Source organism: Symphalangus syndactylus, chromosome 6 (genome assembly GCF_028878055.3).
Source record: "Symphalangus syndactylus isolate Jambi chromosome 6, NHGRI_mSymSyn1-v2.1_pri, whole genome shotgun sequence".
Taxonomy (NCBI): Eukaryota; Metazoa; Chordata; class Mammalia; order Primates; family Hylobatidae; genus Symphalangus; species Symphalangus syndactylus.
The window spans coordinates 140,515,276-140,540,170 of record NC_072428.2 but is presented as its reverse complement, the minus strand read 5'-3'; the positions used below and the strand labels follow the sequence as shown (position 1 = coordinate 140,540,170).

The 24,895-nt window shown below is 56.1% G+C and overlaps 1 protein-coding gene across 10 annotated transcripts in view; it reads right to left on the bottom strand.

Annotated features, from left to right (window-relative positions):
* AGAP3 (ArfGAP with GTPase domain, ankyrin repeat and PH domain 3) overlaps positions 1-24,895 on the bottom strand; it is a 59,694-nt gene that overhangs the window by 22,445 nt on the left and 12,354 nt on the right. For 5 of the 10 annotated variants that reach the window (XM_055284571.2, XM_055284572.2, XM_055284573.2 and 2 more), the window contains 7 exons: positions 5,151-5,209; positions 4,821-4,908; positions 4,547-4,632; positions 4,226-4,367; positions 3,658-3,792; positions 3,372-3,499; positions 1,858-2,016 (listed from right to left, as the gene is read on the bottom strand). In XM_055284571.2, coding sequence (XP_055140546.1) covers positions 1,858-2,016; positions 3,372-3,499; positions 3,658-3,792; positions 4,226-4,367; positions 4,547-4,632; positions 4,821-4,908; positions 5,151-5,209 — 797 coding nt within the window. Of the gene's footprint in view, positions 1-1,255; positions 1,478-1,857; positions 2,017-3,371; positions 3,500-3,657; positions 3,793-4,225; positions 4,368-4,546; positions 4,633-4,820; positions 4,909-5,150; positions 5,210-6,365; positions 7,371-24,895 lie in introns of those variants that run through there. The other 5 variants (XM_055284577.2, XM_055284578.2, XM_055284575.1 and 2 more) reach the window with 4 other exon arrangements.

The following is a 24,895-nucleotide window of genomic DNA, read 5'->3' as shown; positions in this document are numbered from 1 at the left end:
ACAGGAGAGACTGGGGACAGCACGGCCATGTCCAGTGAGGGGTCACTAGCCACAGAGCAGGCAGGACACAGGGGCTCGCCCTCCAGCAAGCATGTTGCTGCCGGGGAGGACGATGAGGGAGAAGAGGGGAGGCCCCAACAGCAATGATGAGAGGGGAGGTCCCAAGATACACCCACAGAGACGGACGCGTCTTGAGGCCGTCTCAGGGACAATGGTGCAAGTGAGGTCACCACGGAAACAATGGAAAGAAAATATAAGGTCGCCGCTGTGAGGATGGAGAGAATGGAAGCGCCAGAGGGAAGGCCGTGCCGTGAGCAGCCAGGATGGAGGCCAGCAGGGTCGAGGCAGGCAGCAGAGAGCACAGGATGGCAGGAAGCACGGGGCGCACGGGAGGAGGCCGGGGGCTGGACATGGGCGGAGGAGAGGGTAGCAGGGCAGGGGAAGGCAGGGGGTGCCCTGGGGTTGCTATAGAGCTTGCCAACAAGGGGAAGGGGAGATTAAGAATGGAACTGAGGCAGCGGATGACTGAGGCACGATGCCAGGGAGCAGGGTGCCCAGGCCCTGGCAGTAGTCACCGTGGACAGAGGCACTCAAGGGTCCCGCAGCAGCAGCAGCAGCAGCAGCAGCAGGTGTGGGCTCAAGCAGGCGCCCCCCCACCACACTCTAACGTCTCAATGGCAATGGATAGAAAAGAGAAGCTGCGCATCTAGGCAGGGTCAGGGCTGGGCAGCTGCTATGTGTGGCGGAGCCGTCAGCACAGAGGCTCTGTTAGCATGGATGGCCGTGAGGGCAGGTGGCGGGCTTGGGACGGAGGCAGGCAGCCGGGAGGGAGAAGTGAGCTGGGCAGGCAGAGGCGAGGATGAGTGAGCAGGGCTTGGAAGCGCCAGCTCTGTCCGGGCAGGGTCCGGAGATCTGGCCTGACCGGCCACACTCGGGCCCAGGCTGAGAGCCAAGCCCTGCTCTCGGAAAGAGGCGCATGGAGTGACGCGGAGGGGCGGGCGCTCTCGTGACAACCCACACGGGGGTTCACCCACCTTTGTCTGGCCCAAGACTCCTGGAACATCCAGCCAAGCCCGGCTGGAGGATTAGGGTTTGGATGGGCACTGTGTGTCGCACATTGGGAGTGGAGAGACAGCAGGCCCTGGGGCCTGGGAGCCAGAGGCCACCCTCAGCCGGGCCAGCACAACAGCCCCCAGGTGTGGGGTGTGAGGTTTGTGAGGGGTGAGTGAGGAGCTCACAAGGAGACAGGACAAACCTGAGAGGGAGGAACGAGGCAGCGTGGTGAAGCCCAGGAAAAGATGGCTAAGCCTTTGTTAAACCAATCACAGCGGTGGGTGGAAAGCATGAATTTTCCCCTCGGCAGTGGGGTAACGGAAAAAGAGCCGGAAGGCAGACGGGGAGGCCTGGGCTCTGACTCTAGCTGGGCCAGCTAACCCTCTGTGTCGCCTTGGGCAAACAGCCTTCCGGCCGCCGGTTCATTAGCTGTTGAATCAAAGGGGGTCAGGGGAGTTAGGCCAAGTGAGTCCAAGGATACTTTCAAGCTCACAGACACCCTAAAGGGGCCTAGGAGAGAGGAAGGCGGCGGGGAGGGTGAGTGTGTGCGGCAGAGGGCAGGGAGGACTGTGGGGACAGGGTAAGGGCCACTACTGGAAACCCCTTGTGGGTGCAGAGGAACAGTCTGGAAGACTCTGAGGGCACCGGCAAGGACCCTCGGGAGCCGTGTGTATCTGAGGGAGAGACTGCAGGTGCCGTCTTCCTGACTTGGGGCTGCCCACGCCCCTCCTGGCTGGGAGCTCGGCGCTCAGCCCTGCCTGTGCAGCAAAGGCGGCTGGGCGGGGGAGGAGGGCGGTCACGTACCGTGAAGATGTTGGAGCGCCGCTTGGACTGCTTTCGGATGGGTGTGGGGGTGGAGGAGGCAGCGATGGTCTCGATGCGCAGCTCCCGCTGGCTGATGCTGGGGGTGGAGGGGACTGAGGACGAGTAGTCGCTGAAGGCGCTGCCGCCGCCATTCGTGGCCTAAGGACAGAGAGGGCTGCTGAGGGCAGCTCTGGGTCAGGGGGCAGGACGGGCACCAGGCGGGTGCCGGGAATCCCTGTGCTAATGGGGGCCTGGCCGGGGCTCATGGGCAGCAGAGGGGCCACTAGCCCCTACAGATGGTATGGGGGGAACATTCACCTGGCCTGGAGGCCAGCAGGATCTACTGTCACCTTGCCAGGGCTGCCCCACTAGGGCAGCAAACCCTCATCCTGGGGCCCCGGCAGGAGTGCTTCTGGCCAACCAGGGAGCTAAGTCAGAGGCACAGGCTGGTAGGTGGGAATCAGCTGCAGGGCCTGGCAGTGAACAGACTGGAGTCCTGACCTGCAGGTGGTCTGGAAGGAGGTAGAGGGTCACCCCGGACAAACTCTCACATTCAGCTATGTATGTTTAGAGTGCAGGAGGCCAGGAGGCAGGAGCCAGAGGTGGCCTAGGGCACTGTGGCATGTTTCTAGCATGCCCATGACAGGGAAAGGGATTCCGGGACAGCTGGGGCAGAGAGACCAGAGCTATGACTCCCAATCAGAGTAAGGTGTAGATGTGGAACAGAGAAGGGAAAGAAAGAGAAAAATACAGAGATCACAGAATGGAGAAGAAACAGTATGGCAGCTCCTCCAGGACTCAGGAAACATGCACGGCACAACCAGGTGGTCTGCACCGCAACTGCCCTCACTAGAGCGTGTGGCCTTCCCGGCTGCCTCCCTTGAACCCTAACCTGTACAAGAGGTGCTTGGACCACTGCCCCTCCACAACCTGCCCCTCGGGACAGGGCCCACTGCAGAAGTGAGCTGCACAAGCCCCACTCTGTCGGTGTCGGGCGAGGCTGCTCAGAGACAGTAAGAAGGACACAGCCCTCCTCCTCCTTTTTCCCACATGGGAATGCTGCCGCCTTCTCACAGCCCTGAAGGGAAGGGTCTCTGAAATGAAACCAGGCTGTCACTGGAACGCCAGCTGCAGCCAGGGCAGGCCTTGGAAAGATGATGGCCATTGGCAGAGGTAAAGTGCAGTGGCTGCTGCCTTGACCATGCCATCTGTGGATGGCCCAGGACTTTCAGCAGAGGGCATCGGGGTAGGGAATGCAGGCTGTGGAATGGTGGAGAGCAGAGAGAAGTGGGGATTGCAGCAGGAAGGGGCAGGCACCATGGGGCAGGGATGAGGCCAAGGCTATGGTGCCGGCTAAATGGAATTCCAACCAATGTTTCCAAGCAACATGCAAGGCTGGGAGGCCAGAGGAAGGTGGACAGGTGTGAGCAAGAGGCCAGCAGAAGTGGCAGGACGCACAGAGGCAAGACAGACATGGTGGGGACAGGAAGGGCAGGGCAGGGTGCAGGCCGAACCTGGTTGATGTGCACGGCCGGGATGGAGGCGGCGGACACTGCCGAGTGGCTGGGCGAGTTGGGCAGTGACTTGCAGGGCCCGATGGCCAGTTGCTGCTTCTTTCGCAAGGCCACTACCTTCTGGGCCACTGCAGGGGACAGCAGAGTCAATTATACCCACTGGAGAGAAGGGAAAAGCCTGGCTTAGCACCTCCCCCCAGACACATAGCCTTGCTCACTGGGAGCCTTCCTATCACCAGCACTGGGGCTGCGGCTGCCAGTGACTCCCACCCAGCACCCGAGTTACCGTCCTGGAAGACACGCTCCACATTGAGCCCGTAGGTCGCGCATGTCTCATAGTAGGTGCACCGCTTCAGATCTGTGGAGAGCTTGCGGGCTCTGCTGTCGTCGATAACCCGGGGATTTGCAGCGCTGATGGCATCTGTTGGAGGTGGGAGGGCGGAAGTCATTCAGCTTTTGGAGAAGCTGGGGTAGTGTGGTGGGGGTCATTTGGCCCAAGGGCAGGTGGGCAAAGGGCCTGGTGAGTGGAACACACAGAGCACCAAGAACGCGGGTGCCTGGGTCTCATTTCAACCCTGCCATGGCCTCACTGAGTGCAAACCAGCAAGCACTTAAGCTCTGAGCATGTTTATTCATCTAAAAAAAATACAGACCTGCTAGTCACAGGGACAGCAGGTTTCAGTGGGGGCAAAAGCCCTCAGACACGAGCAGCACGGAGAGTGCTGAGGGTCCTGGTCAGCACTGGGAAAAGAGTAGGGGCTTGGGGGCTTTCTCACACCTGCCCACCCCTGCCCCCATGCATCGTTGCCCAGGGCTTCCTGCTCTCTGCCAGCTCCTGCAGGGCCCCGCCTCACCCTGCGTGCCCACAAGCACCATGGGCACCTCGCTGGCGTTGCGGAAGCTGCAGAGACGCAAGAAGTAGTTGTACACCGTCTGGAAACTGATTTCATCCTCCAGGCTGAATACAAACACCACTGCATCCACCCAGGCAGCAAACTAGGGGAGACCAAGTAAAATTAGCACCCGCAACTGCACCTGGAAAACTCCCACGCAGGGCAGGTGGACTCAAGTGGACCCTTCTCCCTGGACATACCACCTCTCCCAGTCCCAACCAGCAAGCTCAAGAAAGGGCTCCAGGCACAGGGGTGGGCCCTAACCCTGGGCAGGAGTATCACCTGGAGCTCAGGGGGGCCTCCTTCATCTCGGATCAGCAGCAGGTAACTCTGGCCATCCACCACAATCTCCTTCTTAAACCGCCCCCCTAGGACAGAGCGCGCGGTCAGGTCCAAAGTGTGGAGAAAGGGCCCAGGGGCCAAGAAGAAGTCTACAGCTTCCCATGGGGGAGGTAAGAGGACTGGAAAGGGGCTGGAGACCCCCCACCCGGACCCTGCGGGCAGGAGCTGGAGGAGCGGCCGGCCTCAGGGCCCAGGCTGGGCCTATGACGCTCACCTTCAGGGGACTCCTCCTGGACATAGGTCCCCGTCAGATAGCGGTGCACCAGGGCTGACTTCCCACTAGACAGGTTCCCCACTATGCCCTGCGGGAGAGGAAGGGGTGACTGGGTCAGAGGGCAGAGGGCACGAGGGAGAAGACCCAGCAGGAAAAGCAAAGAAGCAGCAGGAGGGAGAAAGGCCGGGGCTGAAGGGGAGGATAGAGGGCAGAGAGGGCCAAGCTGAGCAGAGAAGGGGACAGAAGCTGGAGAAGCAAGGCCCAGGCCCACGGCACCCAGCCTCGCCCCCCAGCTCCAGGCCCCCTGCGCTGCCCATGGGCCACACTCACCACTTTAAGCTCCGGTACGGAGCGGCTCAGCGTCCACTCCTGGCTGTTCACAAACGAGTCTGCGGAAGACAGAGCCGCCCCGTCAGGGCCAGGGTGGCACACACCTGTCCCAACCACTGCTGCCTGTGTCACCTATGATGCCCTCCCCAGGCCCAGGCCAGAGGACAGCAGCTTCCTCCACGGGACCCCCAACCCTCACCCCTAGTTCCCTAGGAGGCAGTGGGAAGGTTCTTTTTGAGTGGAGCAGAGTAAGGATGGTCTTCAGAACAGGACTCTGAGGGCTGTGGGCTCAGTCCCCTGGGCTCGGCCCTGTGTCCTTCCTCCTCTTCCTGCTCCAGCAGGTTTAGTGTCCCCCCACCAAGCCACACCTGGCCTAGTGCCCCTGTGGCCCAAATACCAGGCCCACGTTAGAGGCCACTCCAGCAGGTCTCAGAACAGACCCAAGGGCTGGGCACCTGGTTGGGGGGCAGACTCCCTGCAAGTAAGAACAGCGCACCTTGGCAGGGTGGGGCCACCCACCACATTCCTGAGCCGGGTGAAGAGGGAGGAGCCTGGCCTGGCCTGGCCCTGTTCTGCCAGGGGCAGGTGGATAGGGAGCCATCTACCCCACCCGCCTCCTCTCTAAGCTCCTCCTTAGCAGGGAGGCCGCCTCCTGGGCTCCCTTCCCTTCAGTCTGTTCTCAGAACCTGACTGGCAAGTCCCTTTACCCAGAGCCCTCCGACAGCCAGGCCCCCATCTCCGTCACCTCCAGGTTCCACATGGGTGCTCGGGCTAGCTCTGGGAACCCCTCTCTGGCTGGGCAGCACTGCTTCCCTCCCTGGCTCCCAGAGGCACTGTCCCAATTTTGTATCAAAGAGTAGTTATGACGACCAGGTCCACAGCAGTCCCTAACCTCATGCGCAGGGGCAACCGGAGGCGAGCGCACTGCCCCGACAAGGAACTAGGGAAGGTGTCTGGCCTAGCCCAGAGTCCTCTGACTCTGGTGAGTCTCCTTCCTTTCTTGGGCCGCACCCGAGAGCGCCCCCTCCGGCCCGTCCTCCTTGGCCACTGCCGAAGACCCCAGACGCCAGGCGCGGACGGCACTCGGGCCAGACCCCAGACCCAGCCAGCCCCGGACGCGCGCGGCAGCTCGCCTGCCCTGGGCGCGCCCGGCTTTTCTCCCGCAAGCTGTTTTCTGCCAGACGCCCCCTAGGCCCCCCGGGCCGGCCCCCTTACCGCTGGGCGCGCGCAGGAGCTCCGGGGCCGCAGCCACCCGACGGCTCCACAGCGGCGCGGCGGGCGCGGGCTCCCTCCGGCGGAAGCGGCTGGTGAGCAGCCTCCAGAGGCCGGCGGCGGTGCGGGGGCGGCCAGGCTCCGGCGCTGCGCGCGGGGCGTCGGCGCCCAGCAGGTCGCGGCGGCTGGGGAAGGCGCCCAGGGAGCCGGCGTCGCCGTCGCTACGGGTGCGCGCGCGGGGCGGCCGGGCCAGCAGCCCCGACTCGGAGCGCCGCACCTCCTGGCCGCGGCGCAGGCGGAAGCTGAAGCTCTTTCTGAGCGCAGCCAGGCCGCGCCGGGGCCCCTCCGGCCCGCGCCCGCCGCGCAGCACCGGCCAGCGCTGGCTGCTCCACAACGCCGCGCCGCGCAGGAAGCCCGCACTGCCCGCTCGCCCCAGACCCGCGCCCGGCGCCTCGGCGGCCGCCAGCTCCAGGCGGTTCACCTCCAGGAAAGTCATGCTGGCCGGCCGGGGCCGCGGAGTCGGCTCCCCCCGGGTGCGGCTGCGCCGGGTCGGCGCGGGGCTGGACGCTGGGCTGGGCGCAGGCGAGACGGGCGGTTCCGAGGGCGCCGGGCCCCGGTGGCCGAGGCGCGGGCGCAGGAGGCCGAGCAAAAGGCCGCGGGCGCCGGTGGGCGGCGGCCCCGGGCCGCCCGAACACACGCTCCGCGGCCGCGCCGGCTGCTCACTGGCGGCGCGGAGGGCGGCCTGCAGGGCGGCGGCAGCGCGGCCGGCCGGGGCGCCGTGCAGGTCCAGCGAGTCGCAGACGCTGTGGGCGCGGCGGCAAGCGGCGGGCCGCTGCCCGGGACAGCTGTCCCCCTGCGGCCAGCCCCGCTCCATGCTCAGGGCCGGCGGGCGCGGGACAGGCCCATGGCGAGGGGCACGGGGCTGGGCCCGGGCCGGGGCCGCGGCCGGGGCGCACGGACCTCCGGCCTCTGGGCACCTGGTGTGGGCCGACCGAGTCCCTCAACTCCTCCACCTCGCAGCCGGCAAGCCCAGACCTGGAGAGGCCGGGAGCCAGCCCAGCCCGGAGAGAGAGGCGGCAAGTCTGGCCTGGAACGCCCGGGAACGGCGGCGCGGCGCGGCGCGGCGCGGGGGCGCCGGCCTGCTGGGGCAGCCCCCGGGAGCCCTCGAAAACAGGAAATTCCAGCCCAGGGCTCCTCCTAGGATCCGGCAGGTAGGTGAGGAGCTGTCATTACGAGCAGGCCAACTAAATAACAGTCCTCAGTCCACCACACACTGGGCCCCATTTTGGAGAAAAGTGGGCCATTTCTCATTCTTCAAAGGAAGAGCCAGAAGAGCCAACAACTTGAGGCCCAGAAGTATGACAAGCCTGAGTGAGAAGTCAGAGGCAGCCGTGCCGGGTATGCGCGCGTGTCCTCGTCTGCAACACGCGAGCTTCAACGAGGTGGTCCTGTCTTAAGTTTCGGCTCTGACATTCTGAGGTCGAGAGTTGCTGGCTACTACAGTCGGCTTCTGTTGATGACTGAGGCTGTCTTCTTTGGAGATTATAAAATCCAGAAGATACTCATCTGTCTGGACTGAGTTAAGCGTCCTGCCTAAGGGCAGCAGAGAAGTCAAAGATAACCTCGGCCGCAGTTCTGGGTGAGTGACTCACTTCTGAGGCCCGGACCTCTCCAGGCCCCTGCTGCTCACTGGGTCTCACCTCCTGTCGGGATGATGGGCTGAGATCAAGTGGTAGCCTGCGGTACTGGCTGGAGCCTGACGTTCTGTAAATGAAAACATTCCTCCAAGCTCCGAGGCCCTTCCAATTCATGACTGTGGGCTGCTCGGACACCCAGTAAAACCAGGGCTCACCCAGAATTGGGGGCAAGAGCTCCCCAGCTGTGATTGACACTGCATTGTAAACATCAGTCCTCTCCCAGGCTCTGAAGACCAGTCAGTTTCCCGTCATCCACAAAATCAGAAACCATTGGCTGCCTCAATACCACCGGCAGATCAGGAGAAACCAGTTTAAGTAGTGGCAAGGGACGAGGGGCTTGCATTTCCTTTAAAAAGATAATACTGCCCACTTTCCTCCACCTCCAGTCCAGCCCAACTCCCAGTGTCCCTTTCAGCTTTAGAAGTCCATGGACCTGGTCAGAGCCAAGTAGGAGATAAAAGTGGCACATTCCTGAGGGGCTGGGTGGGAATGCCTAAGGAAGGCAGGGCCTCTCCATCCTAGGTGCTCCCTGCAGAAAAGAGCGCTGGAAATTCCCAAGTCCTGGGCTGGATCTCCCAGGCCTGGAGAGGCCCTGGTGGTGAGTTTGTATTTCCGTGGGACTAGTTATTAGCGTTGGTGAAGATGGCTTCTTCCTGTATGGGATGCATGTTCCCCCCACAATAGAAGTACCTGCAGAGGCACCCTTCCCAGGTCCTCAGGCAGGCACAGAGACAAGAACACAACTCAGTGAAGCCGGCCAACGTCACTGAGCTGCAGATCAAAAGGAAATGCATTCTGCCTTGACTTCCCTATCTGCATGTATCTATCCTCTCTCTCCCGCACAACAGGGAATGGCTGTTCTGCCAAAGAATAAGGCTGCCCACTCACAAGCTCATCCTGCAAGCCAATGAAAATGCAAGCAAAGGGTCGGGCGCGGTGGCTCACACCTGTAATCTCAACACTTTGGGACGCTGAGGCGGGCGGATCACCTGAGGTCAGGAGTTCAAGACCAGCCTGGCCAACAGTGAAACTCCATCTCTACTAAAAATACAAAAAATTAGGCACCGTGTCTCACGCCTGTAATCCCAGCGCTTTGGGAGGCCGAGGCAGGCAGATCACTTGAGTCCAGGAGTTGGAGACCAGCCTGGGCAACATGGTGAAACCCTGTCTCTACAAAAAAAAATATGAAAAATTAGCCAGGCATGGTGGCACGAGCCTGTGGTCCCAGCTACTTGAGAGGCTGAGGTGGGAGGATCGCTTGAGCCCAGAGGGTCCAGGTTGCCGTAAGCCAAGATGGAGCCACTGCATTCCAGCCTGGGCCACAGAGTGAGACCCTGTCTCAATAAATAAATAAGAAGCAAGCACAGGACAGCAGCTATGGGAGCCGACCTCTGGAGATGGAGAGGGGATGGGGACACGGTACCCAACAGGGGATGGGCCACTTTAGAACCTAGCTGCCTCTTTCAGTGGGAGAACAGTAGGATGGGAAAGAAGGGGGTTAAGGCCCCAGCTGCACACATGCTGGACACAGATACACACACACACACACACACACACACAGAAGGCAGGCAGCAATCCCAGTCCCCAGAAGAACATCTTACAGTCTCAGAAGACATGTAAGTCCCACTGCACCTGCAGAATCAGTCCAAGGGGAAAGTGCCACCTGGGTCAACTCCCAAACCCGGAACAGCTAACTCTTCCTCACCTGGCTGCCTCCTCCTTCCTAGTCCTTTTCCCCAGAAACCTTTCCTGACCTGGGGAAACTAGACAGGGAAGGGCACCTGCTCCCACATAAATGTCTCAGGACATCAAGCCATTCAAAGACCCCAAAAAGGAGAACAGCTGCAGGCACACACCTCTTTTCCTCATTGATTCGGCCCAGGGTCAGAGATAAGGTCTCTGTTCTGCCTGATAAGATTCTGCTCCAAAGACACGCATCAAACACAGCTGTGCTCTACACAGACAGCCACTACCTACTGGGCCCGAAGGAAATTAGGACAACCCTAAAAAGCTCCAGGCTGGGACTACACGAACAGTACTGAAATCCCACAACACAAGCCCTCACGTCAGTTCTCTTTATTAAGGCCACTGGAAACACTGGACTGAATTTGACTCTGAGGGGCTGAGAGTCTCCGTGGGAGTTTCTGGGGGACTAAGAGGAAACCTCTCACAAATGCCCACAGTGTGCATCCTGGGGCAGGAGGAACACAGCCTTCCCCAGAGCCAGAGAGTGCAGAAGCCGGGCTCAAGACCCCCTTCTGTGGACTACCTGGACGTCAGGAGGAAAAGCTGACTCCAGTTATGCCCAGTTCCTGTGCTAGCCTGGGCCTTGGGTGCCCTGCTTGCGTGTGCACAGGGGGGTGAGGGGCTGGGGGGGTCGTGACGGGGAGAGAGAACACCCCTGGGCAGGTGTGAGGTGTGAGACCCTGCCAGAAAGAGAAAGCTGGTCCTGAGGACGTGGGAACTGGTCGCCTCCAGGTGTGTGTTGCTTGATCCACTGGTGAGCCCTGGCTGTGCCTGCTGCAGCCCACGTGGCCCACAGGGAGCTGGCAGATTTCTTTCGAGGAGATGAGGGAGGATGGATAAGCCTTCTCCTGAAAGCTGGAGCTTGTGGCCAGCTCCGCAGGGTAAGGCTCTGGCTTCCTCCAGCAGCCAGGTGTCCCAGAACCACCCTGGCCCTCCCAAACAGTCAGGCCCTTCTTGCCCACAAGGTGGCAGCAAAACATCTTCCTGCGGCCGGGGCTTAGGCTGCAGCCGGGAAGGCTGGCGGGATGCTAGGGCTGGCCACACCCCCGCCACGGAGCTGGGGAGGCAGTGGGGGCCACACCAAGACCCCTTCGCCCCCCAGGACTGGCTGGTGTCCAGCAGGCTCTCCAAGTTGGAGCTTAGGGAATCAGAGGAGAAGACGGGGGTCGGGGGGAGAGTGCTCAGGATGCCTCCCCAGCGGGGCCACAGTCCTTCCTAAGTGTCTCAGCAGCTGTCCCGAGACAACTCGAGTTGCTGCAGCAGCAGCCATGGACCTAAATTCCACCCCCAATAGCTCCATTCTAGCATCCCCCATGTTCAACAGCACCACATGAGCTCTGGAGCCGCACAAGCCAAAAGCCTGCTAGTAACACCCTCCATTCCCTTCCTTACCACTCCCCCAGCCCAATCCGTGTCAGTCCTGGTGGCGCTCCCTCCTAAATGTGGCCCAGATCCATCACCAGCTCCTTTCCTCAACTCAAAGGCAAGCCACCACCCTCCCGGGCCTAAGCAGCACATCAGCTTCCTAGGGGTCTCCCATCTCCAGCCTCCATCACCACCCCTGCTGACTGATTTCCTTTACAGCTGGGGCGGACCTCTTCAAACCATAACCTGGTCACCTCTCAGCAAAGCCCTGCAATGGCTCTCCAGCTGGTGTAGAATGGCACCCAAATCCCTTATCCTGTTCCAGTGCCCTGTGTGCTCCTACCTGCTTGCTCTCACCTGACACCCTCCCCAGGACCCGCCTCCATCCCCATCCAGCCTTGACGCCTCCCAGGCCTCTGCCCTGCTTGTCCCTGAGGTCATCTGGACCATGGCTGAAGCATCCCTTCCTTGGGAGGCTGACCATCTCAGTGACCATGCTCAGCATCATCTAACACTTGCCACTGTCAGCAAGTGCCCCCACAACAGAACTCTGCCAGGCACATGAAGGTGGCCATGATTCCCCGAGTGAGTGAGTGGAGGTCTTTGCTGAGCATGCACTGTGCTCCTGGGGCTTTTGGCCTCTGTGGGGAGGAAGGCCTAAGAGAGATGGGCCCTGGCTGGGCCAGTCTTTTGAGAGAAGTCACAGGCAAAATAATCTGCACAGGCCCCAAGTTGAAATGCACAGCGCACCCTGGAGTTGAGGAAGCTGGATTCAAGTTCAGCCTCTGGCCCCTATTAGTGGGTGACCAGCCACGGTCTCCTTAACCTCAGGTCTGTCTGTAAATTAGGGATGGCCCAGCTTCCAGCTAAAGGTGCTGTGCAGGCCCGCACTGTGAGCATGGAGGGCTGCATGGTGCCTGGCATGCGGCGAGCAAGCAACAGAAGGAGCTGTTCCTATTGCGCAAGGGAGAGCCGGAGTGGACACTGGGATTACTGAAACCAGCCCTCTTCACATCGGAAATCCAGGCAGATGTGGTCAGCCCATGAAACCTTAGCAGCTCCCCCTCAGCTTGGCTTTGATTCCTGGGCTGGTCCCTCCACCTCCCCTCTAAGAGACCTCAGAGATAGGGAGGACCCTGGAGAGCCCTGAGTCCTAACCCCCAGGACCTCAGAATGTGACCTTATTTGGAAACAGGGTTGTTGCAGATATAATTAAGATGAGGTCATACTGGAGTAGGGTAGGCCCTGAATCCAATATGACTCGTGTCCTTATAAAAGGGGGGAGTTTGGGCACGTCGACAGACACAAAGGGAAGTCAGTGTGAAGAGATGCAGGGAGAAGACGGCCATCAACAAGCCAAGGAGAGAGGTGTGGGGCGGATCTCTACCTAGTGCCTTCAGAGGGGGCGTGGCCTTGCCCACACCTTTATCTCAGACATCTGGCCTCCACAACTGTGACACAGTAAACTTTTTGGTTTTTGAGACAGGGTCTCCCTCTGTTACCCAGGCAATCACAGCTCACTGCAGCCTCGACTTCCTAGGCTCAAGCAATCCTCCGGCCTCGGCCTCCCAAGTAGCTGGGACTTTAGGCATGCAACACCATGTCCAGCTATTTTTTCTTTCTTTTTTTTTTTTTTTTTTTTTTTTTTACAGAGGTGGGAGTCTCACTATGCTGCCTGTGCTGGTCTAAAACTCCTGGGCTCAAGCGATCATCTGGCCTTGACCTTCCAAAATGCTGGGATTACAGGCATGGGCCACCGCAGCCAGCTAGGAACAGACTTGGGTTGTTTCAAACCACCCTGTTTACAATGGTTTATTACCACAGCCCTAGGAAGCTATGAGCGCTCCAGAAAAGCTAGTGCATACTGGGAAGAACACACAGGTGTTTTCTGAGGAGGTCCGAGTCCCCTTAATCCCTGCCATGGCTTCCAGGTTCAGAACTCGTGTTCTGGCTCATCCTCTCCTTTTAGAGATGAGGGCATTGACACCCAGAGAGGGGAAGTCACTTGCCTGCAGTTACACAGCCCAGCAGTGACAGAGCCTGGGCAGGGCCCAGGACTCCAGAATCCCAGGCTGGAGCTTGGGCCTCTAAGTCATCATTTCACATTATTTTTTGAGTGCTTACTAAGTGCATTCAGGGCAAGCAGACTGAAGTCTCTGCCCCACCCTGCCTCAAGGTGACGCGGCTGGCAGTCTCGACTGGCGTAGGACCCAGCCTACATCCTTGGGACCCTCCAAAGGCTGCTCGGAGGCCCGGGGATTCTGCCCCATTTCCAGAGGTCAGGATGTCGGTCTGAGACCTCTCCAGTGACTTTGGTCCTCTCCTCCCCAGAGAAAAACTAAGGGAGAGAAGGCAGCATAGGTGCCGGTGGGGGTGCGGGTGGCAGAGAGAGCCACAGGACCGAGGGCAGGGCATGGAGCAGGGAAACTGAGATTACCCCAGGGTGGGGGTGGGAGTGGCTGTCATTCCAGCCGAAAGTGGCCTTTCGACACCAGGTCGGTGACACGGCGGTACTGTAGTGCTATAGATGGTACTTGAAAGTAGTTTGTTTTCCTGTCTATCCACGAGCTCTGTGCTGGGCGCGATGGTGGACAGGACAAGGGCCCTCCCCTCGAAGACTCGGTCCCTCAGCATGTCCCCCATCCGGCCTCCTGGCTTTGTCCCATCTGGCCATGTTCTAAGACGCTGGGAGTGCCCCTGACGCCACTCCAGCTCTGACCAACAGCAGCAGCTGTGGGCTTGGCTCTGCTTTCTAGCAGCTCCTCCCTGGAAAGGAACGCGACCAGCATGTGCCACACCCCCCGCATGGGCCGGTGCCATGCCAGGGGATCCTACCCCTCACAGCATCTCCAGCCCTCCCATGGCCTGAAGGGTGGGGGCAGGAGGTGGGCCACCACCACAGGGTGGGACGGTGGGGGCCCCGGACTCAGAATATGAAGGTACGGCCCTGTGCTGTGTTGCACCTTTTCCTCATAACTTTGACCCATCGCCTATACTTCCGACATTTAAAAATGTTGTTCTCTCTGAACAGGCAGCCCAGCTGAAGTCCCATGAGCTAGAGTTCTGCCTCTTCCAACCCAATGAGTCTCTAAAATGCACTCCAAGCATGAAATTCATTCCCTGTCAGCAGCACCAGCACTTCCACTTGCCTTTGTATTTTTTACAAAAGTAAAAAAAAATTTTTCTGAGACAGGGTCTCATTTTGTCACCCAGGCTGGAGTGCAATGGCACCATCACAGCTCACTGCAGCCTTGACCTCCTGGGCTCAATCGATCCTCCCACCTCAGCCTCCTAGGTAGCTGGGACTACAGGTGTGCCACCTCGCCCGGCTAGGTTTTGTATTTTTTTCTAGAGGCCGCTTTCACCATGTTGCCCAGGCTGGCCTCCCAACTCCTGAGCTCAAGCAATCTGTCTGCCTTGGCCTTCCAAAGTACTGGGATTACAGGCATGAGCCATCGTGCCCGGCCACACAAGCAAAACAAATTTTTTTGTTTGTTTGTTTGTTTGAGCCAGAGTCTTGCTCTTGTCGCCCAGGCTGGAGTGCAATGGCACGACCTCAGCTCACTACAACCTCCGCCTCCCGGGTTCAAGTGATTCTCCTGCCTCAGCCTCCTGAGTAGCTGGGATTACAGGTGCCTGCCTCCACACCCAGCTAAAGTTTGTATTTTTAGTAGAGATGGGGTTTCACCATGTTGGTCAGGCTGGTCTCGAGCTCCTGACCTCAGGTGATCTACCTCCCTTGGCCCCCCTGAAGTGCTGGGATTACAGGTGTGAGCCACCACGCCTGGCCGCAAAATATTTTTATAAACAAGATGCAATAAAGTGTTCAAATCATTGCACTAATTTTGCAGGACTGATGTGGAGGAGGTGTGGAGAACAGCTGCTGGAAGTGCAGATGCAGATGTGTGAAGGTGCTACACTGTGAGGGGTGCTCTAGGCAACTGCAGGTAACAGTGCAGCAATTTTTAAAAAGATTCAGACAGGCTGAGAGTCTAGTGGACAGTAAAGCACCTGAGAGGCCAGGCGTGGTGGCTAACTCCTGTAACCTCAGCACTTTGGGAGGCGTTCAAATCCTGAGCCTGAGGCAGGCAAATCACCTGAGGTCAGGCGTTAGAGATCAGCCTGGCCAACACGGCGAAACTTTGTCCTACTAAGAATGCAAAATTTAGCTGGGTGTGGTGGTACGTGCCTGTAATCCCAGCTACTCGGGAGGCTGAGGCAGGAGAACTGCTTGAACCTGGGAGGAGGAGGCTGCAGTGGGTCAAAACTGCACCACTGCACTCCAGCCTGGGTGACAGAGTGAAACTCCATTTAAAAAAAAAAAAAAAAAAAAAAAAAAGCACCTGAGGCTGGTGTTGCACGCCTGTAGTCCTAAGGTGAGAGGATCGCTTCAGCCTGGGAGGTGGAGGTTGCAGTGACCTGAGATTGTGCCACTGTCCTCCTGCCTAGGCAATAGAGTGAGACCCTGCCTCAAAAAAAAATAATAATAATTTAATATAAATTTTTGCAAAGACTCTTTTACCAGCCTGAAGAGACAAAAGGAAAGACCTCACAGCCAGATCTGCTGTGTTTTCAGGAGTGATTTTCTTTCTTCTCCTTGAAGAGGAAAAAGCTATTTTCACTGGTACATTTAAAGTCCCCCAACTATGGGGAGGTACCAATTCTGGACAAGTGCCACTGCAACACAATGCTCAGAGAACCTGAACTTTTCAACTCTTTTGGTGGGGCAGAAATTCACTGCTGGCCACTGACAGGTCTGTTTCATATTTCAAAGGAATATTGAATGCTACAAATAGGAACTGAGAGGTAAACTTATTAAACCCATTAAACCTGTGATTGGTTGGTGTTTTCCTGTCATTTTAAGAGACTAAATGTGGGGGGCAGACGTCAAAATACTTGTACAATTTTAAAATATCACAATTAAACATGAGCTGGTTTAAAAAAAAAAAAAAAAGACTCTTACCTAGCATGGGTGGGTGGCAATGCTTGACTGTGTGTGTGTGTGGTGTCGCGGGCGCGGAATGCAGGGGTTGGATACAGGCTCTGTTCCCCAGGCCAGAGTGCAGTGGCGAGATTACAGTTTACTGGAGCCTCCCCACTCCCGGGCTCAAGAGATCCTCCCACCTCAGCCCCACAAGTAGCGGGGAGCACAGGTGTGTGTCAACTATGCCCAGCTAATTTTTTTTTTTTTTTTTTTTGTAGAGACGGGGTCTCCCTATGTTGCCCAGAGTGGTCTCAAACTCCTGGCCTCAAGTGATCCTTCCACCTCAGCCTCCCAAAGTGCTGGGATTACAGGTGTGAGCCACCATGACTAGCATAATACTTGATTTTTTAAAAAGTCAGATACAAATTTGTATGTAACAAAATTGTATGGACCTGTATAAAAAATGCAAGAAAATATCAAAATAATGACAAAATGGTGACAGTGGCTGCCTGCCTCTGGTTAGAATTACTGGTGACTTCTTTTATGTTTTTCTGCAGTAAGTGTACATCACCCTGTTTTTTGAAATGTTTACAGATGATATATTACTTTGTGAAAAGAAACAGAAGACTGTCTCCCCGTGGAATGAGGAGAGGAAAATTTTCTGAGTCAGACTGAGGGGATACAAAGGAAGAAAACAGGCTGTGACTAGTATAAATGTGCGCTATGCCAATCTTTTTTAAATTTTATTTCAGGGTATGAAAACATTCACAACATGCTCAGAAAACCACTGTTTTGGCCGCATGCCCTCTTCCCTCTCCTTAACACGGATGTGTCCTGAGTGACTGTCCTCCCAGCTCCCACTCACACTGCAGTTCACACCAAACTGCCCAGCCAGGGGCACCTGGGGCCCTCCCCAGGCCACTGGGTTGGCTCTAGCTTGCTTCGGTGGCCTGGCTTCATAGCATCTCACGGTATGAATGTTCTGTCCATTCTTCAACCCTTCCCCTGCTGAGGGACACTCACGTCACTTCCTTCTTTTTTAGCTACTACAAGCAAGGCAGTAATCAATACCTGTGTGCCTATGGTGTGTTATTCCCGAGGCATGTGAATGTTTCATGTGAATGGATAATGCCCAGTTACTTTTCCAGGTTGGTCGTAGCAATCCCTTCTCCCGCTCTCCACCAGCAGCGGGTGAGGATGTCTGTGCACCCTGTGTGCCAGCAGTCTGCTCTTCCAACCGGGCAACCAGTCCCTGGCGCTTCTGATGGGCACTGATTACTAGTAAGGTTGCGCCTTTTCATGATCATCAGCAACACAAAGCATTTCCTCTTCTTTCATTTGTCTTGATCCTACTCTTTGCCTGTCTTTCTTTACTTTTCTTTTTTTCTTTTCTTTTTTTTTTGGCCTGTTTTTCTCTTGGGTTTTTCAAATCGTTTTCTTAATCTGCAGGAGCTCTTCGTATAGCGGGCATGTGAAGCATGTATCCAGCACATGTGCACTGCAAGCAGGTTCTCCTGCTTAATGACCCAGAAATGTAATTACATTTCTGCTAGTTTTGTAACTGGTTATAACATTTGAACAACAAAATCCATACCACAAGGGTGACACTAAAGATAAGAGGTGGGGAGATGCTGTTCTTAACACTGGCTAATACTTAGAGAAAGATTGTCGGGTTTATGGCCACCTTGACAACCCCGATATCACCAACTCAGGCAAAGATCATTGATGGACGCTAAAACCATCAGGTGAACAGTTGTGCGGGGCAGTTTATTTTGAGGGTGTGGAATGATCACCCCCACAGACTACTTACTAATTACAGAGGGAGGAAATGAACCTTCACATTGGAGAGACCCAGTCCTCACGCCCCCGACGGCACTAAGGCCGTGGTCCCGTGGAGGAACAGGGGGTGTTCCTGCTGAGCTTCCAGATCACAGTCCAGTTCAAAGACCCCACACGGGAGAAAGGAACAAGAGAGAAAACGCCCAGCGCCAGCCAGCCCATGGTTCCAGGACTCGGGCCTTCTACAGGAAAATGGGTCCTGGCCCTACAATAAGTCCATGTCATGGGGGAAAAGGTGTCACATTGGATCCTGTTCCATCCTTATCTAGGAAAATAAAAAAAGCTCTATAAGACCTTTCAGGCATCGCTGGGGAAGTGTGGTTATGGGTCAGCTATTAAATATTAGGGAATTCTTCTGACCTTCCTAGGTGCTATTCTGGTGTTATGGTTGTGTAGAATAATGTGCCTATCCTCAGGAGATGCCTGCTGAAGAGCTTGGGAAGATGTGTCAGTGTGTCTACAACTGCTGAAAAAAACATATGTGAGCGTGAGACAGTGACAGAGAGCCAGCAAATGCGGTAAAATGTTAATAATGATCACATTTTTAAATGCTGTCATTTTTCAAAATAAAAAGCTGGGGGTGGGGGGAATCTGTCAGTCTGTTCCTCTGTAAATTCTGGGTTTTCTGTCCACTTAAGAGGATCTCTCATCCCAAGATTAGACAATATTCTTCTAAATTTCTGCTCTGTTTTTAAAGGTCTTATCTTTTTCCCTGTGCATAAAGGTGGCAGCACAGGCTCCAAAGCCAGATTTCCTGGGTACAGGTCCTGTCTCCACGATTTGAATGAGCAGCCTTGGGCCATTTCCTTTACATCTTTGTACCTCAGTTTCCTCATCTGCAAAATGGGGTTAATACTACCCTGTAGGGATGCTCCATAAATTGCAGGAATACGAAAAGAGAACGTAAGCACACAGGCAGTGCCTGGCACAGTATGAGCACTAAGAGAAAGGCATTCTTTCTTGTGTGTGTTTTTTCAGAGGCAGGGTCTTCCTAAATATACTCCAGGCTGGAGTGCAGTAGCACAATCATAACTTATCTAACTGCAGCAGCCTCCCATGTGGCTGAGACTACAGGTGTGTACCACTACACCAGGCTAATTTTTAAAAATTTTTTGTAGCGGCTGGGTGTGGTGGCTCATGCCTGTAATCCCAGTACTTTGGGAGGCCGAGGGAGATTGCTTGAGCCCAGGAGTTCGAGACCAGCCTGGGCAACATGGAGAAACCTCATCTCTACTAAAAATAGAAAAATTAGCTGGGTGTGATGGTGTATGTCTGTAGTCCTGGCTACTTGGAAGGCTGAGGTGGGAGGATCACCTGAGCCTGGGATGCAGAGGTTGCGGTGAGCTGAGACCACACCATGACACTGCACTCCAGCCTGAGCCACAGAGCGAGACCCTGTCTCAAAAAAAAAGAAATTTTTTTTTTTTTTTTTTTGTAGAGATGAGGTGTCACTATGTTGCCTAGGCTGATCTTGAACTCTTTTAGGCTCAAGTGATCCTCCTGCCTTGGCCTCTCAAAGTGCTGGGATTACATGCGTGAGCCACCACACTACCATTCTTTCTGAGATAGCAGATCTGGTCCTGCTGTCCCTGGCTTAGAACCTGTAACTTCTGTCACCCGCAGCAGGAGCTGTCAATCTTGTGACATTTGCAGCACAAACACAAAGTGCTGGAGTGTGGGGTGGCGCGTTTGAGTAGTTTGAAAACATACTACGCCAGCGATTTTAATAATAAAAGCACTGCTGCGGTGAAGCCATGTCTAGCAGTACCTACTGGGCTGCAGGCTCACCGGAGCTCTGGGCCGCTGTCCTTGTGCCCCAGGCCACTGCGCAGAAACCTGCTCGCCACCCTCAGCACATGCTCTGAGGATGCTCCTGAGTCGAGATGTTTGCTTTTCAGTCAGCTGATTTTCCCTTGGTGCCAGGCCCGTCTCCCACTCAGAGCAAAGGGACTGCACCTCGAGGCACACCCACATGACCCACTCCCCGCCTAAGCAGGCTGTCATCTGCACCTCTGCTTTATTTAACCCTTGCTCAAGTTTTGGGGTCACCTGAGAAGGAAGGGCTCATGGCACCACTGCCCCCAGGTTCAGAGCTCACCTCTGCCAGCCCTCATCCCCGCATGGCTCCCCTCACCCAGGCGTACCGGCCCACCTCTGCCTTCCAGGAGCAGAGGGATGGGAGGCAGATTCTCTCTCACCCCGAGGCCTGGGGTGGGAGATGATTCTCTCCCGGCCTCCCAAGACCCTGGCTTCCTGCCCCGTTGAACTGGCTCCCTGGGAGGTTCGGCCTATCGTGGGCCCCTCCTCTGGGGCAGAGGCCAGGTTCCCTGCTCACTTCCTCCCAGCCTTTGTACTGCTACCCAGGCGTGTGTCTCAGCCAGGCCTATGGGACTGTGGCCTCTTGGCTGTGGTGGGCATAGGGAGGGAGGCGCCCACACTCTGGGGCTTTGCTCACAGGGTGGGACACCGAGTTTCCCACAGTCTCCCGAGTCCTGGTTTCTACCCCTCGAGGGCACTCAATGCCCCACCAGCCTCTTCCCAGCCACCTCGGCATCCCTGATGAGTGCCAGCAGCTTGAGACCTTTAGGAACCCAGGCAAGAGGCTCCTACACAGACCTGATCTTGATATCCATGCCAACAGGGAGGGCATGAGTCAGAGGATACACCCGCCTCAGAAGGAGACCATCCGGCCACCATAATGGCCTGTCCCCTCCAGCCCAGGAGGAGATAGCAATGCACGGGTCCCTGCAAGCTGCTTCCTCAAGTGCCTGCCTGACAGCCATTCCCCCACCAGCCCAGGAGGAGCCCTGTGGACCCACTACAGAAGTAAGGAGGCTCCCTGGTGGCTCAAGCACTCGTGTGGGCAGCAAGCCACCCAGGCGCCGAGGCAAGAGACTGAGGACACGAGCTGTTCCAGTATAATAAAATATAAAACAAAAATAGTTATGCCAGACATAGATCTTAGATATGATTATATATGAATATCAATAATCATTAGTTGGTGGTAATTACTCTTTGTTCCAATATTATAATAATCCTCGCTCTATAATCATAACCTAGGAAAAACCAGGCCATACAGAGATAGGAGCTGAGGGGACACAGTGAGGAGTGACCAGAAGACAAGAGTGCGAGCCTTCTGTTATGCCCAGACAGGGCCACCAGAAGGGCTCCTTGGTCTAGCGGTAACACCAGCGTCTGGGAAGACGCCCGTTGCCAGGCGGACCGTGGTCTAGAGGTAGCGAAAAGTGTCAAGGAACAACAACTGCTACTTAGCAGACCGGGAAAGGGAGTCTCCTTTTCCCTGGGAGAGTTTAGAGAAGACTGCTCCTCCACCTCTTGCGGAGGGCCTGACATTAGTCAGGCTTGCCCGCAGTTATCCGGAGGCCTAACCGTCTCCCTGTGATGCTGTGCTTCAGTGGTCACGCTCCTAGTCCACCTTCATGTTCCATCCTGTACACCTGGCTCTGCCTTCTAGACAGCAGTAGTAAATTAGTGAAAGTACTAAAAGTCTCTGATATGCAGAAATAATGGCGTAAGCTGTCTTTCTCTTTGTCTCCTCTCTCTCTCTGCCTCAGCTGCCAGGCAGGGAAGGGCCCCCTGTCCAGTGGACACGTGACCCACGTGACCTTACCTATCATTGGAGATGACTCACACTCTTTACCCTGCCCCTTTTGCTTTGTATCCAATAAATAACAGCACAGCCAGACATTCGGGGCCACTACCGGTCTCCGTGCATTGGTGGTAGTGGTCCCCCGGGCTCAGCTGCCTTTTCTTTTATCTCTTTGTCTCGTGTCTTTATTTCTACACTCTCTCGTCGCCACACACAGGGAGAAGCCCACCGACCCTGTGTGGCTGGTCCCTCCACTCATGGGGCCGGGCCTGGTGCTGGGCTGGGGACCCGGGGGTGGCTGGGCAGTTCCACTTGGGCTCAGGGCTCAACATCCATCAGGGAAGTGGTGAGTGATGCAGACACCAGCATTGACACGTGCCAGCGGGGGAGGTGGCGGCTGCTCCAGGCCATGGGGGAGCTGAAGGTTGTTGGAACAAGCTGAGCTCCATGGGGGTTGCAGGTGGGGCAGGCACCCACCCACCAGGCCAGGGCTGCAGGGAGAGCAGAGTCGGCCAGGCAGGGTCCTGTGATGGGGGCAAGGAGTCCTGACAGAGCCAGGTCTATTTATTATTATTATTTTATTATTATTATTTGAGACAGTGTCTCACTCTGTCTTCCAGGCTAGAATGCAGTGGTGCAATCTCAGCTCACTGCAGCCTCAACCTCCTGGGCTCAGGCGATCCTCACACCTCAGCCAACTGAGTAGCTGGGACTACAGGCGTGCACCACCACGCCCAGCTAATTTATGTATTTATTTTTATTTTTTGTAGAGATGAGGTCTCACTGTGTTGCCTATGCTGGTCTTGAACTCCTGGACTCAAGTGATCCTCCTGCCTTGGCCTCCCAAAGTGCTGGGACTACAGGTATGAACCACCGTGCCCAGCCTGGCCTTAAATTTTTTTATAAGGGTGCTAAATACATGATAGAGAGCCAGGTTTACACCCCAGCTTGCTGAGCAAGCCCGACACTGGCGTAGCTGCTGGGAGAGAGAGCAGCCTTCCCATGTGAAGCGGAACGCGACACACCTCTTAGGGGCTCCCGTACGGCTCAGGACCCACACAGAGAAGTGCAGGGCACAGAGGAGGCTCAAGTGGCATCTCACACCAAGCCTCTCCCAGGCATGGAAGCCAAGAGGGTTCTTGACGCTCCACAACCAGCCCGGGATGTGATGAGAATCTAGTAACATGGGTTCAGGACGGCATCTCCCTCCAAAAGAGCACCGCGGCTGGGGGAGCATGAAATCCTCACAGGATCCTCTCGGAGTTGGGCTCGGGACACCCCATGTGAGATGCCACAAAGGGCGCACTTCAGGCGGGGCTGACCCCTGCAGTTTGTCCTCAGGCTCCCACAAAGCCCCGGGTCCTTCCCGACATTCACAAGAGTGCGTAGGAAGGGATCTGTCACTGACTGCTGCAGCACCGCAGGCTCTTCCCGGCACAGTCCATGAGCACCTCATTTCCAGGGTAGGGGGCTCTCCCTGTTTCTCAGCCAGGAAGTGGGTGGAGAGACAGGGGGCTTCCTTCTGTGCAACACAGTTGCCAAGAGTACGTGTGTGTTTACAAACTTTCTGCTATTACATATATTACTTAGTATGGGACAAACACAAACAGAAAAAAAACCTTACAAAAATGGCCCCTGCCTAAAATGCCAGGATGGGGTGAGGAAAGACTGTGGCTTTGCTGATTGAGGCCTCTGACCCACGGTCCCGAGGGAAGCCCCTAGCAGGTGGCCAAGATGCTGACTGACAGCAGCCAGCGGACCGGTCCCGGTCCCAGTCCCCAGGCCCACATGCACTTCATCTCGTAAGAGCAGGGCCTGGGCTCCACCCTCCCACCTGGCACAGGACCCAAGGTGGGAACACGAGTACCCCTTAACATTAACACACTTTGTCACCCACCACACACAACAATAGTTGTACTTCTAGGTTTTAAGAAAACACACAGGGACAAAAAACTACTGTGAATTCAGCAAGACTTTTAAATGGATTTGTCTGCTGTCAATCACCACAGCCTAGGGGGGTGCTCGACAAAGAAGTATTTGTTATGTGACTGAGAAGGGCACATTATTCTGATTTTTTTTTTTTTTTTTGAGACGGAGTCTCGCTCTGTCACCCAGGCTGGAGTGCAGTGGCGCAATCTCGGCTCACTGCAAGCTCCGCCTCCCGGGTTCACGCCATTCTCCTGCCTCAGCCTCCCCAGTAGCTGGGACTACAGGCGCCCACCACCATGCCCGGCTAATTTTTTGTATTTTTAGTAGAGAAGGGGTTCCACCGTGTTAGCCAGGATGGTCTCGATCTCCTGACTTCGTGATCTGCCTGCCTTGGCCTCCCAAAGTGCTGGGGTTACAGGCATGAGCCACTGCGCCCAGCCCTGAATTTTTAATATAATCTTTTGAAAAGTTGAATCAGGCCGGCAACAGTGGCTCACACCTATAATCCCAGTGCTTTGAGAGGCTGAGGCGAGTGGACTGCCTGTGGTCAGGAGTTCGAGACCAGTCTGGCCAACATGGTGAAACCCCGTCTCTACTAAAAATACAAAAAAATTAGCCGGCTGTGGTGGCATGCACCTGTAATCCCAGCTACTCAGGAGGCTAAGGCAGGGGAATTGATTGAACCAAGGAGGTGGAGGTTGTTAGTGAGCCAAGACTGCGCCACTGCACTCCAGCCTGGGCGACACAGCGAGACTGTGTCTCAAAAAAAAAAAAAAAAAAAGAAAAAAGAAAAAAAGAAAATTGAATCAAAGAGGATATACTTCAGTATTCAATTTTTACACCAACAGGCATTTGTTATTTATTTATTTTTAAACAGACTGGTCTTGCTCTGTCGCCCAGGCTGGAGTGTAGTGGTGCGATCACAGCTCACTGCAGCCTTGACCCTGGGTTCAAGCAGTCCTCTCACCTCAGCCTCCTGAGTAGCTAGGACTATAGGCGCACACCACCACACCTGGCTAATTTTTAAATTTTTTTTTTTGTAGAGACAGTGTCTCACTATATTGCCCAGGTTGGTCTCAAGTGATCTGCCCACCTTGGCCTCCCAAAGTGGCACCCAGTCCCATGTGTTATCTTTGTGTATATGTGTGTGTTTGTATGTGTGTGTGTGTGTGTGCCAGGGTCTCCCTCTGTCGCCCAGGCTGAAGTGCAGTGGTGCAATCTCAGCTCACTGCAACCTCTGCCTCCCAGGTTCAAGCAATTCTCCTGCCTCAGCTTCCGGAGTAGCTGGGACTGGAGGCACGTGCCACCACGCCTGGCTAATTTTCATATTTTTTGTAGAGACAGGGTTTCGTCATGTTGGCCAGGCTGGTCTTGAACTCCTGACCTCAAGTGATCTGCCTGCCTTGGCCTCCCAAAGTGCTGG